General features: G+C 47.4%; 1 protein-coding gene across 6 annotated transcripts in view; it reads right to left on the bottom strand.

Annotated features, from left to right (window-relative positions):
• Positions 1-18488, bottom strand: part of KIAA2012 (KIAA2012 ortholog) — a 115001-nt gene that overhangs the window by 76321 nt on the left and 20192 nt on the right. For all 6 annotated transcript variants that reach the window (XM_070421871.1, XM_070421869.1, XM_070421867.1 and 3 more), the window contains exons 5-7: positions 18301-18469; positions 17304-17450; positions 14640-14810 (exon numbers count right to left, since the gene is read on the bottom strand). In XM_070421871.1, coding sequence (XP_070277972.1) covers positions 14640-14810; positions 17304-17450; positions 18301-18469 — 487 coding nt within the window. The remainder of the gene's footprint in view (positions 1-14639; positions 14811-17303; positions 17451-18300; positions 18470-18488) is intronic.

Genomic DNA, 18488 nt, shown 5'->3' with positions numbered 1-18488 from the left:
GTGAAAACTCTATAGGTGATTCCAGTTACTGGAATCACCTATAGAGTTTTCACAACTTTTTGTTAAATTGCTCTTTGAACTCAATTCCAGGGGATATTATTTTCAGAGTAGTGTTATATCCATTTTCCTAAAAAACGAATGGGGGATGTTAAACACAAAGAGATATAAGAGTTATTCTTTAAGGTCGTTGAGCAAATCAAGGGGACAAATACGTTTCCTACATTCTAAGCCCTGAAAGAGGTACTCTGTGCTTATAAGGGCAGCCTACTGGAATGCATTTTCCTGCAAAGACTACGTTCTGCTTGGTGGTGAGTCTCCCAGCTCATTCTTAAAAAACAAAAAAACCAGTTTAACCCGTATTATAGCTGAACTCTTTTATTATTCAAATGCACATAAAACACCTATAGTCTGTGTGTGCCAGCAGCATTCTGCCAGGTCCCGTGGTACTGGTGGGTCCCTGTCCTTAAAAAGCTTGCAGTCTAGTGGAGAGAAAAGCCTAGAAAGTAGACCATTCTGTAAGAGAGATGCTGTGATGGGCCACGCACAGGGTGCAGTGAGAGCGGGTGGAAGAGGCCTGCCACCCAGTCGGTGGAGAGGATTGGGTGGGAGGCACAGGAAAACTGCCCGGAGGGAGGTCGACTTGAGAACGAAATTGGGAACTGAATGGTGAGTAAGAGTTAACCAGGGAAAGAGGTAACAGTTGGGGGATAGCGGAAAGTAGAATGGTGGTTGTCGGGGGGCTGGGGGCTGGGGGAGAATGGGGAGTTATTTCATGGGTATACAGTTTCAGTTTTGCAAGATGAAAAGAGTTCTAGAGATTGGTTGCACAACAGTGTGAATGTACTTAGCACTACTTTACCCTTAAAAAATGGTTAAGTTGGCAAATTTTATGTTACATCTATGTTACCACAATTTAAAAATATGTCGGGTGTTAGGAGGAGATGAGAAATTGTGCTTCAGGCAGAGGGAACAGTATTTTCAAACAATTGGAAATGAGAACGAGATTTGAATTAGCCTAATGAAGGTCTTTTAGGGACTAGGAATAGAGAAGAGGAGTAAGTTTTCTTTCCTTTCCCTGGACATAGAGCTTGTTATGGGGCAATTCTGAAATAGTTTGTCTTTGGCACTCTACCATTTCCTTTTCTGTACTTTTCTCCTTCTTCTGCCTCCTTCCCTGTACAGCTAATATTCTCTATTAATCCAAGCCCTCTGGGGCACTGTACCAGTCAGGCATGTTTCAACCCTTATAACCCTACTTACCCTAAAATTACCCACCTCTGTTTCCACCCCTATCAGAAATTGTAGTTCCTCAGCACAGCAGTTCTCATCTAGGTTGCAAGTAAATAAAATTTTACTAAAGTGTGAATGACTATTAGCTTTTCAGTATCAGTACTTTAAGAGAATACTTCTGAATCCAAAATAAGTCTATTACTAGTGAGATTTAAATCGTAGAACAGTAGAATTGAAGTTATAACATTTTGGTCATATTAGGAAGAATATTTTTGGTCTGGAGAGCTACCCTGTAAACAGGCCTATCTTGCTGGAAAATCTGTTTCAAGAGTTTGGTTCTCCTGAACAATTTATTTTTTTCAGCTTCTCTCCTTCTCCCATATCTTTAAAAGTTGCAAATCATTTTCAGTGTCTTCCACACAAGGGGGTCTGATGCTGGTAAGGGGAATTGGCCGGAGTAAAGAACAACAGAAGCCATTTGTTTGTACGGGTCATTTTTAAGTCAGGAACTTCCTAACGTCTCACATGTTGTCAGGTGGGAATGTGCCTGTGTAGACTGACAACACCACTAACCCTGAGCAGTGGTTAAAAAAAACCCCAGCTTCCTAAGATTCAAATCTCAGCTTCACCACTTAGCTGTGTGACTTTGGGCAAGTCATGTAACCTCTCTGAGCTGCATGGTCCTAGATAAAAAATAAAGATAATAGAATTTATCTTACATCATTGCTGTGAGGATGAAGAGAAATAATGAGTGTAAAGCACTTAGCGCAATGATTGGCCTATCAAAGATAGACAACAATGGTAGCTATCATCATGATCCCCTCCTTCTCTTCCTCCTCCTACCCCTCCTTTACTGAAGGCTTCTATTTAAGAGCTGCCTTGACCCATTTCCAACCAATGGGCGAGAGTGAGCAGAACTGACACGGAAACTCTTCCCATGATGGTCAGCCTCTCCACCCAAGGAGAACGGCAGGAAGGGTAATATGGAATACCAGGCATCCGAGCATTTCTCTGCTGACAGATTTTGAGATTGGCAAGCATATGACTGTGCCTTTTTTTTCCTTCTAGTTTTGCAGTCTCTGGCAGAAACAGTTCCCTTCACTCAGCCTGGCTCCGGCCTTCCATCTATGGCCTGGCTTCCTGTTCCTTTAGCAGGTCTCTCACTCAGGATTCATTGCTGCCCGTCCCAAAAATAAGCAGTAAGGAAGACCACACACATTTTGCTATTAATCAAAACCTATTTTTAGGAGAGAAAATCTCTACATAATCATCCTTTCCTGCTGGTCTGCAGCAGAAGCAGCAATGGCTGTGGGTGGAGGTTGAGCTACAAAGTGAACCTCTACTCTTAGTGTTTGCTTAGTTCTCTATGGGGGAAACACAATATGAAAGGAAGCTTGGAAGAGGCAGGACTGGCCTCCGTCCTCCATTTTTTTTTTTTTTTAAATTGACTTCAGAGAGGAAGGGAGAGAGGGAGAGAGAGATAGAAACATCAATGATGATTGAGAGTCATTGATCAGCTGCCTCTTGCACGCCTCCCACTGGGGATCGAGCCCACAACCCAGGCATGTGCGCTTGACCAGAATGGAACCCGGGACCCTTCAATCTGCAGGCCAATGCTCTATCCACTGAGCAAAACCAGCCAGGCCTCAGTCCTCCATTTAAAGTCCAAGCCTGAGAGTCTTTCTCTCAGTTTCCCAGTTTGTGGTTGTGCAAGCTAAGCTGTGCACAATTCTAGGAGCCAATATCATCTTGTTATAATTGTGCAGCATATGACCTGCAGAACCCTCAGGACATCCCTGAAAATTCTCCTTCCTGGGCCAGCTAAGCACAAGCACTGGTTCAACCCGACTTCTCTTCTCCCCCACTATTTACACTCAGACCAGCACACCCAGGGCTGCCCCTGAGTAACTCATGAAGTGAACCCTCTTTTCCACGTATTGCTATACTGGGGGAGAAGCTGTGTATTTCTGGAGGTCTAGGTATGAAATATTATGTATGTGAGTCAAATGACATAGACGAGAAGTACAGGTGACTTTTTGAGGAAAATCTAAACTTATAGGAGATGTTGAATACGAGACCCCTCATTTTCATGGCTGAAATTTGAACTGACAGATTCATAAGCTGAAAAACAAGAAGAGTTTTACCTAAAGAGTGAAAAAGTCTTGAAAAAAGCTATTTTCCTTACCCCAAGACAGGGGAAAACACAAAATGGATGCCCTGATGCTTAAGCCTCGTAATGAATGGGATGGCTTTGAAAATTCCTAGATGCTATCATGGAGAGAAGGTTGACTTAGGGCTTAAAAGCATTGAAGAAAGTAATATTTTAATTTAAGATGTTTAAGGGAGAAACCCTGCCAGGACCATGATGCCAAATTTCTGAGAGGGGAACTCTTGACAGAGCAAGAGCATGAAACAGTTACTGCTTGACACAGGCTGTGCGGAGGTGCCCAGATGTGCACAGCAGATGTGTCGCAGAGCCCTGTGCACACAGCAACGGTGGGATGACAGACGCAGGCGCATGTGAGGCGCCCAGCCTCCAGCTGTAGTGTGAATACAAGGGTTGGGCCGGGGAGACGTGAGGGATTCTAGCCCATCTGATTACAGCCAAAGAGACAGACAGGCTGTTGCACAGGCCTGATGAATTTTTGTGTGTGATCTCTTAGAGCCACCAGGGGTGAGAATTATTCTGCTAGCTGTCCTTGTCAGTCACATGAAAATTAATTAAAACAATGCCGTTTCAATGGCCCCGGAGGATTGGGATGTCAGACCAGAGAAAGACAGTTAAGTTGGGGGGGATAGATAGCAAAGGGGTCAGATGTGGATGGGAAATGAAAGAATGGTTTTTAGTAGGAAATTGTGTGTGTGTGTGTGTGTGTGTGTGTGTGTGAAAGAGAGAGAGAGAGAGAGAGAGAGAGAGAGAGAGAGAGAGAGGTTTGAGATATTAAGGAGATAGCAATAGGGAGGAAAAGGTCCAGGAAATCATAGATTTCTGCAAAAGATTTCTAGATCATCCATCTAATACCTACTAAAACTAATTTCCAAACACATGTACGTATGTATTTATGCTTCGTTGTCTCATTACTGGTAATAACCATACTGGAGAGGCTGCCGGAAATGAATGTCTGGGTTATTGGTTTGCTACAGTGAGGTGGGGCTTGGAAAAGCTGCTCTTTGTTGCTTTCCCACCTTGGTGTGCACACACACACACAGCCACACGCACACACACACTTAGGCTCAGTGTGGCGGCTTGGGATTCTGAGAACCAACACTGGAGAGAGGGAAAAGCCATAATTAGTGTTAATTGTTGACCCTCCAGTTCCAGAATAGATGCTCTGGAGAATGGGAAATGAGAACAAACATTAATTATTGAGGAAGGGACCTTGGAGACAGACACTCTGGATTAAAAGGAGAGAGATAAATTGCATAATGAATGTTAATTTTCCCTCCAAGAATTGAGTGCTAGGTGGTTGGGAGGGAGAAAGAGGCTAAAACAATCATGAAAGAGAAACCTCGGTGTGTGTCGGGGTGAGAGGGGACAGGCGGGTTATACAAACACTTTCCATCACTGCTTCCGCCTTGCCCTTCGCCTCACTCACAGCTCCCAAGAAATCTGCTCTCAGGGTTTTCCTTAGGACTCATTACTCACCACAGTGTTCTGCTAGGAAGCTCAGCCTCTTCCCTGGGAGCACACCAGCCAGAACACAGCCACAGAGCACTGCTGACAGGCTTAGAGGCGCGTGACACTGGGATTTGCTCTTTATGTGCTGCTGGGAGTCTGACTTAAAATGAGGGAGGCGGCCGGAGCTGAGTGCCACTCAGGAGAGGGCTGTGCCCGTGGGAATGACTCAGGCTCCAGGGACTTAATTGTTGCTTTATCTTAATTAAAATACACCACACACACACACAGACACACACACACACACACACACACACACACCCTCTCCGCAAACTAATCCTCTTAACTGAAAGTGAAAACAGAAAAAAAGGTGATTTGAGCAGAAAATAAGAGATGAGAATTGCAGCCGATTTTGTCAAGATGCTCTACAAACAGGCTTGTCACGGCTGCTCTGATGCAGGGTGCTGGTGGAGGTCCCACGTCCTGTGGGTGGCCTGGGGACCTTTCTTCTGTGTCTGTCCACGGTCCTCATCTGCTACTGTCTGGATGATTCTGCAGTAGCCCAAGCTCGCCACCTTTTCTCTTGCCTGTTCTTCACGCTGGAACATACGTTGGCTTGTAGGACATCCCTCCTCAAACATCTGTGATTCCTCGTTGCCTAAGAACCAGCATTTCAGCTCTGTCCTCGCATAGGAGGCCTTGCTTGGGCTGGCCCTGGCCTGTCTTTCAGCTCCGACCCCACCATGAAGCCCCTCCACAGTCCATTCCGCACATCGTCCTTCTTCCACATCATCCCAAACGGATATCCTACTTTCCCGTCTCTTTGCCTTTGTTCATGCTGTTCTCTCCGCTGGTTATGTCTTTCCATCTTCTCTTTATCCACTTCGACTGTTTCTCAAAAATCAGTGCAAATGGAGATTCTCTGGAAAAACCCATCCTCATCTCCGAGATTAGAATGAACCGCTCCTTCCTTGAACACCCCCGACTGGTGTTATTTAGGCGTCTATTACAGCACTCATCTCATTCCGCCTGGTGGTAGTTAGTTGCTTGAGAATCTGTCCTCAGACGGACTGTGGGGTCCTTGAGGGCAGCTGAGTTCCCAAGCAGTGAAATGGTTTGCCCATGATCACAGAAATCATGGTGGTAGAGTCAAGACTTTGAAATTTTAGTCTGGAGTTCTTTCTTCTTCCTCATGCTGCCTCATCTACAGGACTTGTCCTTTAAATGTCAAGCAACTTCACAAAGCCAATCGCTGCTAAGAGAAAAGCTACCCCAGGAAAATCATACTTTGTCAACTGTCCCACCAACATTGAAGGATCCTTTTACCCGTGGGTCCCCACAACCAACATTATCACACATGACAAATGGGGAGAACAAAGGGAAAAGTCAACCAATGAGCATCTGTTTGCCCCCAAATTATCAGTGTTTTGAGACCAGCGGGGATATTCTTGGATCCTTTATCTTTTTTGTTTACCAAATTGCAGACCATCAGGAAATGACACCACGTATATTATCTATGACTGAAAACACATTACCTAAATCTACTGATTTAAAACAACAAACTTTTATTGTATCTCACACAGTTCCTGTGGGAGCCTGGGAATGGACGAGGTGTGTGATTCTGGTATAAAGTCTCCCGGGAGGCTGCAGTCCCACTGTCAGCTCAGGATGCAGTTGTCTGGAGGTCTCTGGTGCCGGAGCATCCCCGCTACAGTGGCTCACGCACACGCCTGGAGAGCTCGTTCTGGCTGTTGCCATGTGGATGTCTCCCTTTCACTGCCTCATGACAGACACGGTGGTTGGCTTTCCCCAGAATGAGTACTCCACAAGGGAAACAAGGAGGAAGTGCCTTTTATTTTTTATATGTTTTAAAATCTTTATCATTGAAAGTATTACACATGTCCCCTTTTTTCCCTCGTTGACCCCTTCTAGCCCATCCCTGTCCCCCACCCCAGGCCTTCACCACCCTATTGTCGATGTCCATGGGTTATGCATGTATGCATACAAGTTCTTTGGTTGATCTCTTCCCTCCCACCCACCCACCCCCGCCTTCCCTATGAGATTTGATAGTCTGTTGCAGGCTTCTATGTCTCTGGATCTAATTTGTTTATTTTGTTCATAAGATTCCACATATGAGTGAGATCATGTGATACCTGTCTTCCTCTGACTGGCTTATTGCACTTAGTATAATACTCTCCAGGTCCCTCCATGCTGTCTCAAAGGGTAAGAGAGTCTTCTTTTTTATTGCTGCATAGTATTCCATGGTACAAATGTACCACAGCTTTTTTATCTACTCATCTACTGATGGGCACTTGGGCTGTTTTCAGATCTTAGCTATTGAAATTGTGCTGCTATGAACATATGGGTGTGTACATTCTTTCTGATTGGTGTTGCAGGTTTTATAGCGTATATTCCTAGAAGTGGGATCATTGGGTCAAATGGCAGTTCCATTTTGAGGAAACTTCATACTGTCTTCCATAGTGGCTGCACCAGTCTGCATTCCCACCAGCAGTGTGCTAAGGCTCCCTTTTCTCCACATCCTCGCCAGCACTTGTCATTTGTTGATTAATGGTAGCCATTCTGATGGGTTTCCGGTGATACCTCATTGTCCTTTTAATATACATCTCTCGGATGATCAATGAGTTTGAGATTTTTTTCATATGTCTCTTAGTCATCTTTATGTCCACTTTGGAGAAGTGTCTATTTTTAAATTAATTGTTGGTCTTCCTCTTGTTAAGTTATATGATATGATATATATATATATATATATATATGTATATATAGTATATATAATATATATATATATATAATATATATGCTATATATATATATATATATATATATAGTATTTTTATTGATTTCAGAGAGGAAGGGAGAAGGAGAGAGAGATAGAAACATCAATGATGAGAGAGAATTATCGATTGGATGCCTCCTGCATGCCCCCTACTGGGAATCAAGCCCGCAACCTGGGCATGTGCCCTTGATCGGAATTGAACCTGGGAACCTTCAGTCAGCAAGCTGACGCTCTATCCACTAAGCCAAACCAGCTAGGGCTCCTTATATATTTTGGATATTAACCCTTTATCAGATGTATCATTGCCAAATATGTTCTCCCTGAGGGTGGGGCAATTGCTTCCCCCCAGGCAGAAGCTGCCTCAATGGTAAAGATCTGCAGGAAAAAGATGTCCTCCACTGACTGCATGAGGGAATGACTCAGCACAGGAAACCGGGGTGCCTGCCTTCTGAGCTCTAAACCCTGAGCCCCCAACCCTGGCTTCTGCTCACACAGCTCCAGTCCACTCTGCCCTCCTTCTGCCTGAGCCCAAGCTGAGTGGCTGCATGTGAAATTTTTTTTTTAAAGTACCTTTTATTGATTTTTTACAGAGAGGAAGGGAGAAGGATAGAGAGTTAGAAACATTGATGAGAGAGAAACATCGATCAGCTGCCTCCTGCACACCCCCGGATGTGCCCGCAACCAAGGTACATGCCCTTGACCGGAATCGAACCTGGAACCCTTCAGTCTGCAGGCTGATGCTCTATCCACTGAGCCAATCCGGTTAGGGCTGCATGTGAAATTTTATGTGTTGGCCCTTTAAGAGGGTGCCAGCTGTCTCTCCCTGGCAGATAGCACCCCCGGCTTTTCACAGCCAGATGTTACCTGGGCACCTGCCTCAGTTCTGGAGCTTTCTGCTGGGGACCCCAGCTTGGGGCTTAGACCCCAGAGTTCTCAGTGGCAACCCCCACAGCTGAGATAGCTCTCGGGAACTTCAGCTGGGGCCTGTGGGGCCCTGCCAGCCCTTTCGAACCTCCGCCCCTCCTACCAGAATCATTGATTGGCTGCCTCCTGCACGCCCCACACTGGGCACGTGTCCTGACTGGGAATTGAACTGTGACCTCTTGGTTTATAGATCGACCCTCAACCATTGAGCCACATCAGCTGGGCTAGGCTCTCCCTTTTAAAGGAACAAGTGTCAGAGGATTTGTAGACATACAGAGATGGGCAAAAGTAGGTTAAGAATAATAACAAATAGCACAGTAATTAATAAATACTTAATAATACAGAGAATAGACTGTTTAGCCTACTCACAACTATATAGCTACCTTTGCCCACCCCCTGTATTTTAAAACCACCACACCAACAAGAGTTGCAAGAGACAAGGCTGCTAATTAAATTATTGAAGACAGGACATGTTTTGGAGGTGAAAATCCACTTAGGACAAGAACAAGTGTTAATTGGAAATTCTGAAAGAGATCAGGAATTTAAATTTACATGGGACCTGAAGTCCTAAATCATTAACATAGCCATCCTTGAACTTCCTGCAGTAAAAAACTTCTGAACAAAAGAACTTTTGAAAGAAAACTTCTATTGCTGCTGCTGCAATTAGGAGAATAGATTCAAATATATTTGAATCAAGAATAAGCAATTCAGAGGTCATATCCAATGTTTTAACTTGTATCCTTCCAAGTTAACTTAACTTTTCTTTTTTTAAGCCTCTGAATTTTCTGAGTGTTGCAATGCCCCAACGTGACCAAGTGGGTCAAATTCCATCTCCAGTCTTCACATCTTTTTTTTCTTTTTCTGAAGGTTTATATTCATCTCTATTCTGTCTGAAAGCAAGATATCATGACCTAATTGCCTAAGAATTTATTTCCAAATAGATGTTGACAAAGTCTGAAAGTCTCAGAAAGACAAGACAGATCATATTCATTCCTTTTATTGAAGTTTTTTTTTTAATTAAAAAACAACAACCATGAAACAACAAACTATGATCCCCAAAGAACTTTCCTTTGTGGCACCTGGGGTATCCAGTCAATCAACAAGCATGTCTTGAACATACGATAAAAATAAGAGGTTCTCTAGGACTCATACATTTGGGAGCTAAACAGAAAACAGATGAGGATAAATACAATAATCACAAAAGTGGGATTGAGAGAGAGGAATGATCTGAGGCTACATCCAGGCAGTTCTATGCGATGAGATGGATTTATGAAGGAAAATGTCCTAGAAAAGATAAGCCTTCCCCTGGAACTTAAATTATATTCTATTTGGGGGGAATTGGGCAAAGGCTGGGAGATAAGAGAAGAAAGACTGAATGTCTGGGGCTTGATCGCCCCGGGTAGGCCTGAGTATAGTTGGGGATGAGATTGGACGGGTAGGGAGGGGATAGTGATTAAGATGGATTTGAACAAACTGAGCTGCAAAGAGTTTGGTGTGGTTGGAGCAAATCCTTTGCAAGAAATAAATTTTTTTTCCAGTAAACTGCTTCTCAAAACAAGACAAAACAACAACTTTTTCCTATTAATAGACTCTTAGAAAGCTAGATCTGTTCTATGGACCTTGTAGGGAGATGTGGGTCCAAGGTCCTACCTCACCTTCCAGGGCACCATCCAAGCACCATTAAGACTAAAAGTCCCCCCACCCCCAAATAAAAAATAAAAGCCCGGCCTGTGTGGCTCAGTGGTTGTCAACCTATGAACCAAGAGGTCACGGTTCAATTCCCATCAGGGCACATGCCTGGGTTACAGGCTCGATCCCCAGGGTGGGGTGTGCAGGAGGCAGCCGATCAATGATTGTCTCTCATCATTGATGTTTCTATCTCTCTCTCTCTCCCTCTCCCTTCCTCTCTCTGAAATCAATAAAAACATATTTAAAAAATAAACATTAAAAAAAGACTAAAGACCCACCAACTGTATATGGAGGAAAGGTCAGAGAGAGGCCGGTGACTGATGCACTGACTGAATGATTGATTCATTCAACAAGTTCACAGTGAACGCCTTTGGGTTGGAAAGGCAAGTTGGATTAATGTTGATGGGGTGGGACAAGATGGCAGGCAAGGCTCCATTTATTCAGCATAAGTGTCATCTCTCTCTCTCTCTCTCTCTCTCTCTTTCTTTCTTTGTGTAGAAAAGTTATTGAAAGACTTTCCACCAGCACATATTGTGATCCTGCTATGTATGCGTCAGGCACTGTGCTAGGTAGGGGCCCGGGATACTGAAATGACTGAGACATCCCATGGACAATGTGACAACAAACTTAAATAGTTCCTCTCCCGCTTCTGACTTCTGCTTTGCCAAAAGGGGAGCGATTTCTCCTGGAACGGAGAGTACAGATGTGCAGCAGGTGAGCCCACTCCTATGTGCTTTCCAGCTGCTGCACCAGCTGTGTCACAATGACAGCGGCCCCCACCTGTCTGACTCCCGCCCCCCCCACCCCCCACGTCGGAACCAAGTTATTTTTAGACTCCTGTCATGGTGGAGGAATTTCTTGAGCACTGAATTTGGAACCAAATGCAGTCCAGTTTCTGGAAACCATGTCCGAGGTGGCCAGTTCAGCAACAACGGACACAACATGAAAAAGGCAGCCATCGTCAGGGAACGTCCCAGCTGCTGTCCATGGAGGAGGCAGGTCTCTCACTCCAGAGGGGATGAGGAACTTGGACACAGCGAGGGACCGACCCAAAGTCATCTGACGACATAGGGGACAAGCCAGGGCTGCTCAAATCTCTTGGCTCTGAACCCACGCTCTCCTTACGAAGCCAGCCATGACATAACCCTCCAAACCAGTGCAGACTGCGCTCTCCCTCAGCAAGAGGCCTGCTGGCTGCGTGGCTCCTGCACACACACCCTCATGGTTCCTGGTGGTCGACACTCATCACCCTCTGACTTCATTTTCCTCCCCCCTTTGCCGAATGGCTGCTGCCCAGAGCCAACATCTCTTTCCCAAAAAGGGAACGTGCCAGAAGGGATTCTGGAAACGGCCTTGCTATCTGTCAGGAGCCAGATGATTCACAGCCATGAACCAACACACATCACAGGGATGCCTGATCGGATTACCAATTAGCCACCTCCACCTCTGGAAGGTGCTCGGAAGGAGGAGAAAAGGTGGTGTTTAGTTTGGGCAAATACCAAAAGGGCTTTATCTTTCTCATCAAGGCATCAGCACGGCCCATTAGCCCTCCTCCGAGCCATTCCACGGGACTTCTCTCTCCAGATGCTCAGCAAGAGGAAACTTGTTGTGCAAACATTGGGTTATTATGTCTGAGCTACAGAAGCGCCTCTGTGTCAGCGAGAGGGAGAAACTGGCTGACTCGCGTCTGTGTTTAATGATGTCTCTGCTGCCGGGAAGTTTTGGAAGCTGCAGGGAAAGCGTTTCCCTGTGAAAAGGAGGCTGACCTGGGATTTACCATCTTACCTTCACCCGACAGGAGCGTCTCGCCTTGGGTCGGCCCTGGGAGGGACAGGCAGACGTCTCCTCCGTGGATCCAGCAACAAGGGTCCCAGAGAGGGGTCTCTGGACTCCTCTTGAAAATAAGCCCACGCATGAGCAGTGTTCGCCCCCGGGCAGGGAGGGCGGCTGAGCCTGGCCTGTGCTGCCTGGATCTGGTGGGAAAAGGCAGCTGTGCTCAGAGCCTGCCGGAGTCCAAGGTCAGCCCTGTGCCTGAGATTCGAGAGCAGGACCCTTGTTTGGTGCCTGTCCTCTGGGGGTGAAGGAGGGATGAACAGAGCGGGGCTTCCACTAGCTTATACCATGATTTTGTGAGTCTGGAAAAGGCAGCCCCTTGGGGCTCAAGCAGCCCATAGGGGCCAGGCGAGACGGCGAGGGGCACCTTGCGTGTGTAGCTCAGCCCTGGGCACAGGGTTGGTGATTCCAGCCTCTGCTCCCTCTCCTCCAGGCCTTCAGACCAATGCTGGGGCTGCTCAGTGACTCCAGGGGCTCAGGCCAAGGGGAGAAGGAAGCTGGATTCCCTCAGTTGCTTAGAAAGATGGAAGGTGCTTGTATACCCTCACCTTCCCCATCTCCAAGGCAAAGGGTCAGGGGTAGAGTTGGCCACCAGTGAAGTAGACGTTTACAAGTACACAAGCACACACACATATACACAGAGGCATGGCGTGCATGAACGAAGACACAAACACTCACATATTTATACAGAGATGTGCACACATACTCACACACATGTATATAGGCATACCCACAAGGCAAGCATGCACCCCATATGCAGGTATGCATGCATGTACATATGTGTGCCACACATGAACAAGGACATGCACATCAATGCACACACCTTGTTTGCAGACATGCATACACAGGTATGCATGAATGCACAGAAACACACAATGCACCCACATAAGCATGTTAGCATGTTAGCTGTGCTCTCATCCACACCTTCACTTATATACACCCAACCTACATACTTGAGCTTTCAGGCTGCACTCTTGTCATAGTCATGGCTCTGGCATTCATTCTAGAGATTCGCCCTTTATAAGGTTGGCTGGGTAAGAGAGAGTGTGTGCTGTGTGTGCCTGAGTGTGTGTGTGTGTGTGTGTGTGTGTGTGTGTGTGTATGTGGTGTGATTTGTCCTGGACTATACAGCCTCCCAGGGGTGCCCTTGCTGCTGTCATGTGGTAGCCAGTGTTTGGCTCATTTGTATCAAAACTGAGAAAGCACCACTGCCCTGCAAGTGTAAAGGGAGGGGATTGCAACAGAAGGGCTCTGTCTCTGAAATGGTCTGTAAGTGACAACCATGTCTTGGGGGAAAAGAGAGAGAGCGTTGGAGGGAGGAATGGAACTTAATTCTGCCCATTTCAGCCTTAAGCAGGGAAGCTGTAAACACAATGGAGTTATGTGTTTAATTGTGGACCTATGTGTTTAATTTATGCTTATAAGATGTCAAGTATACATGCTAGGAGGGGTGTGGAGGGGGGGGGCGAGGACAAGGGCGAGGGCGAGGCAGAGGGAGAGGAGGAGGGAGAGAGAGAAAGGGAGAGAAAGAGAGAGAGAGAGAGAGAGAGAGAGAGAGTGAGTTAAATAGAGGCATCTGTCTCTGGGCGAGCATGAGCTGACAATGGTGAGAATGAAAGACGTGGTAGCTGTTGTTGCCTTGGTGGCTCTCAGTCCCCACGTGCCTCAGAGTGTCTCCCACATCCCTGAGTGTGATTCTGCCGTTAACAGATGCTTTTTTCACATTGTCTGCCGCCCAAGCACACACCACCTCCTTCATCTGGTGCTTAACCGGGGAAAGCAGCCCAAGGCTGCGAAGAGGGAGGGAGAGCTGGCTGGGCTGCAATTTCTAGAAAATGGCTTGTCTGTCTCCAGCCTGGCACCTCCCACTGGGATTTTCAGGGGCAATTTGGACTCGAAGCAATTTTAGCTTTATGAGCTGCTTTTAGATCAAAGCCCTGTGGAAGCGGTTACTGTACTGTCTTTGCATTGTTGCTCTTGTGGAAGCATCTTAGTCTCTGAGACTGTCAGCTCTTAAGAGTGAGAACTAAGTCACAGAGGGTGTGGCCTGGCCCTACCTCACCCTTCAATGGAAATTGGAGTCCTTCTCTCTCTGTGCACAGGCCTCGGCTCTGCCCTGGGCAGAGACTGCCTCCTCCCAGGGTCTACCCCCCCTCCGCCCGCCCCCCCTTCCCCCCCAGCATCACCAGGCTCCCTGGCCCCCCGGGGGGTTATGGCTTGGGGCTGAGTCCGTCTGGTAGACCCAGTAGCGTGTCTCCCTGAGGAGTGCAGGGAGCTGTGTCATTGCACGCTGCCGCCAGGCGTGAGGCGAGTGTAGGGCAGCTTGGCAGCACGTGCTGGTGCAGCAAACCCCTAAACATTACTGACTCTAGGAAAACGTGGTGAACATGAATCTCACTGACATTTTGGAAACACGGCCGATTCCCCTTTCCATGGGGTGGTGTTCAGACGGCTTACATCACAGTTGCCTGGTGGCCCTGCAAGATGGTTAAAATGAGCCCGAAGCCACAGATAAGCCAAGCTGGGGGCATCCGGCCCCATGGGGGTGATTACCTTGTCCTTCTGCTGGGAGTGCACCCCTGGAACGGCTCACATTCGGGGGGCCTGCGGGGCTGCTGTGGCCTGACGTCCTCAGGCCGTCCGGGCCCCCCTGGCCCTCTGGACTTTTTCTTCCCTCGATCAGGGACAGTGGTGGGGTCACCTTCTCTGCTGCGGCGTCTCCATCTTCAAAAGCACAAGGAGAACAAGCATGAGGGAGAGAACTTTTGAGTCAGCAAGAAGGAGAGGCAACCTCTTTTCTAACCTGGTTGATGGCCCCTAGTGTGCAGGCTGGTTTATTCCCCTTGTTCTCGAGTTTGTCCCTCTTCCAGCCCTGCTAAGGGGCAGAGGCCAGGCAACTCCCCACATGGTGCTACGGGGCAGAGGCCTGGTCAAGGTGAAGTTCCTTGTGGCCCGAAGAGTGGCCTTTCTTCAGGAACGGGGAGGATCTGAGCTGTGGTGCTTGTTATTCTCGCTCTACTGATGGCCTCCTGATGCCCAGGAAAGACCAGAGAGCCTGCAGGGTCCTCCCAGCCCCGAGTCTGCCGGTTCTTACTGGAGGAAGCCCCTCTTTAGAACTCATGGGGTCATTGGCTATGAGGTCCAACCACAGGGCAATTTCCCTAAGCCAGACCAACGCTCACATGGCTCCTCAAGGTCGTAGGGTACAACGTAGCACCTGCCGAGGGTAGGTAGAGGGCAATGGGGTTGATGACAATGGCCCACCTCTGTTCTTTCTCTAACTCTCTCTTAAAACTAGAAGGGACTGCTCTAAGTCTTTAAAAAATATTTTTACTGATTTTAGAGAGGGGAAGGGAGAGGGAGAGAGAAACATCGATCGGCTGCCTTCTGCATGTCCCCTAGCCTGCAACCTGGGCTTGTTCCCTGACCAGGAATCAAGCCGGCAAACTCCCAGTGCGTGGGGCAATGCTCAATCAACTGAGCCACACCGGTCAGGGCCCAGGTAATCCAAGTTATGGAGACCTTGTCCTAATCTCATTCCGTGAGCGTGGTCTTTATTTCATGTTCAACACGCTGCTGCTGTGTGTGTGTAAAAGCTGGCTTCCCACACAGTCGCCAAGTATCAAAAGCTACTTGTTCAATGCAAAGGGCAAAAGGGCATCTTTACGTTGGAGAAATCTAGCCTCCTTCGACCAAATGATAAAATTTAACATCACCTGTAATGGGACAAGCTATAACAAATGAAGGAAGTGCAAAGGGATATTTTGTGTCCCTTGGTGTGATACCCTGAGGAGGACACATCACCTGCTATTCTTGCCAAAAACGTTTGACCAGAATCTAATCACAAGGAGGCAGACACATCTAAATCAAGGGCCATTCTGTAAGGCAACCAGCCTATTCTCTTCAAAAATGCCCATGTCGATGGGCTTGGAAGACAACCCCAAGCTCTGCGTTAAAATGCAACAAGGTATTAGGGACGTCTTAGGCTGGCTTCCCCCTGGCAGGGGGGCAGAGGAGGGACAAGCTCCAGACACTCGGTCCTGCTGGACACGGCAGCTCAAAACAAGTGGAGGGCGGTGCGAGGTGAGCCATGCCCAAGACACATGTCACCGGCGTTGCCATGGCTCGGGCTGTGCACCTGAAGGCGTGGTCCGCCGCTGGAAAGCTCCTTTCTCACCTGTTTGCAGACAGCAACCCTTGCCCATATTTGATTTTTTTTTTTAAAGAAAACTTTATAGTCTTTAGGATGATTGACTCTCACTTAACAGATAGAATAAATAAACCCCTGCCCCAATAATTAAAGGAAATTCTCAAAACCAAAATGTCTCAAGAAGGTCCTGGCCTGGGTCCGTCGTTCTGTTTATTCTAAAAAGCAGTGAGTGCAGTGTAACAAGTAAGGGGAACGGAGGTCCTGGCACCAGAAGGCCAGGCTCCAATCCCAGCTGGGCCACTGAGAGTTGTGTGGCCCCAAGAAATGGCTTATCTCTCAGGCCTCCCGTGTTCTAATCTCTGAAAGGAGGGTAGGGTTGCTGTAAGGAGGAAATGAGATACGATGTGTTAAAAATTAAGGACAGTGCCTGGCACAGAGGAATTCAGAACGCCTGAAATATTAATGCCCACCCTCTACTCCTGAAGGCCACTAGTCGGAGATCACCTGGCACTTGTGATGCTGCCATCAGGCACTGGCTCTCTGGAAAGGAGGCTCAGTTTTCTGAGAAGGGGGGGTGTTCTAAATATGGCCCGTGACTTCCCACCTATCCAACACATGCAAGTACACACCCATGCGTGTAATTCCAAATGTTCATAGGATGTATTGAAAGATCGGAGTGAAGGTTTTTGTTATTGATATTATGGACTTCTTAATGAGTAACTACATATTCCTAAACAGATTAGAAATGAAATTGTACTGGTTAAAAGCATAGGATAAACCATAGAGCATACAGCAAAGTTTTAATCAGTTTGGTGCTGTTTTATATCTGCGACCAGAGATTATTAAGTATTAGTAGGGGGATGATCTAATGAGCAACTGATGAGCTAGGCACCAGGCTGGTTTTACCGCTGCGTGTTGGTTAAGGCAGCTGCTGGCCGAACAAAAGCCATCGTCCAGTGGCCACCTCCCTCCCAGCCTCCTTCTCCATGGCTGAGGACCCTTGTGGGCCTCGCCTGGCTTCCCTCTGGCTGAGATGCCTGGGGATGCTGGACAGTGGGAGTAGCTACCTTGAGGTGAGAGTGTGGCCCTGCCCATGTCCCCTGGGAGATGCACTGTGAACTCCGTCAGCCTTTCTGAGGACGCGTGCTTCAGGGGAGGCCGCCAGGGAGGACTGGGCTCTTCTGTTTCTGGTCCTGACTCAGCATGTGCAGCACCTGGGAGACGAGGAGGAAGCCAACTTGTGGTGAATGCCTGTGGTTTTTGCCAGCTGCCTCTTTTTGGAGGGACCCATCTCTTCCCTGCTTGCACCATGTGGTTTGGGTGGAGCTGTGTCCATTCCCTGCATCCATGGTTGGGCACGGGGCTGAAGCCTGGCTAAGGAGAGCACCTCATAGCCTTAGCCATAGTGACTGGGTCCAGGGTGGGCACGTAACTCAATCAGAGGCCATTCTAGTACTTTTGCAAGAGCGTGTAGAGGCATAGCCTTTATTTTTAAAACTTTTTAAAACAGCACTGTGCAGTTTTAGTAACCATTCAAGTATAGTAGCATTTGGTAACATCAGGACAGAATTGGGATTTAAAAGTGTTTTCACAGAACCAATACAGTACTAGCCATTGACCCAGCACACCAAGTATACCGAAGTAGGAAAGATACAAGAAAAATAGCTACATTAGAAAGGCCTCAACACTAGAAAAAGAGTAAAACACTTTCAGTTTCTCCTCTTTATCCCCTAAAACAACATCACACAGCCTGGATCTACCTATGGTCCTACATCAGCTTCCTTTTGACTGGGGTTAACAGGTAGGAGGCCTTTACCTCCACATGGGGACAGCCTGCTTGCGAGGGAAGGCTAACAGAGATGAGAGAGTCAGACAAATAGCGCCCAGATGACAATTTCTGAGGCCTGGATCCACCTGAGCTGGAGTTTGCTCATCCTGGCACAACCCCCAACTCCGTGAGCAAATGCATTTCTTTTTTGCTTAAGACAATTTGAGTTAGGTTTCTGAAACGTGTTCCTGGCCGGCCTGAGCTCCCTCAGGAGTACCCACCCACAGGGGACCTACCTCTTCTGTGCACTTTCTCCTTTGAAGGGTGCTGGGTGTGGAAATGAATCTCCACTGGGAAGACGAGGAGCTCTGCTGGGGGCTCTCTGGCTTTAAATCGACTCCTCAGGGGGTCCAGAACTCCAGGTGGTTCTTGGGAGATAGGAGGTAATTTCAAGGTCTTTGAAGCCTGGAGAAAATTAAAAAAC

This window comes from Myotis yumanensis, unplaced genomic scaffold, assembly GCF_028538775.1.
Source record: "Myotis yumanensis isolate MYYU_CA2020_CCGP unplaced genomic scaffold, mMyoYum1.0.hap1 SCAF_8, whole genome shotgun sequence".
NCBI classification, from domain to species: Eukaryota; Metazoa; Chordata; class Mammalia; order Chiroptera; family Vespertilionidae; genus Myotis; species Myotis yumanensis.
Note: the sequence above shows the minus strand (reverse complement) of the source record. Positions and strands in the feature narration are given on the sequence as shown.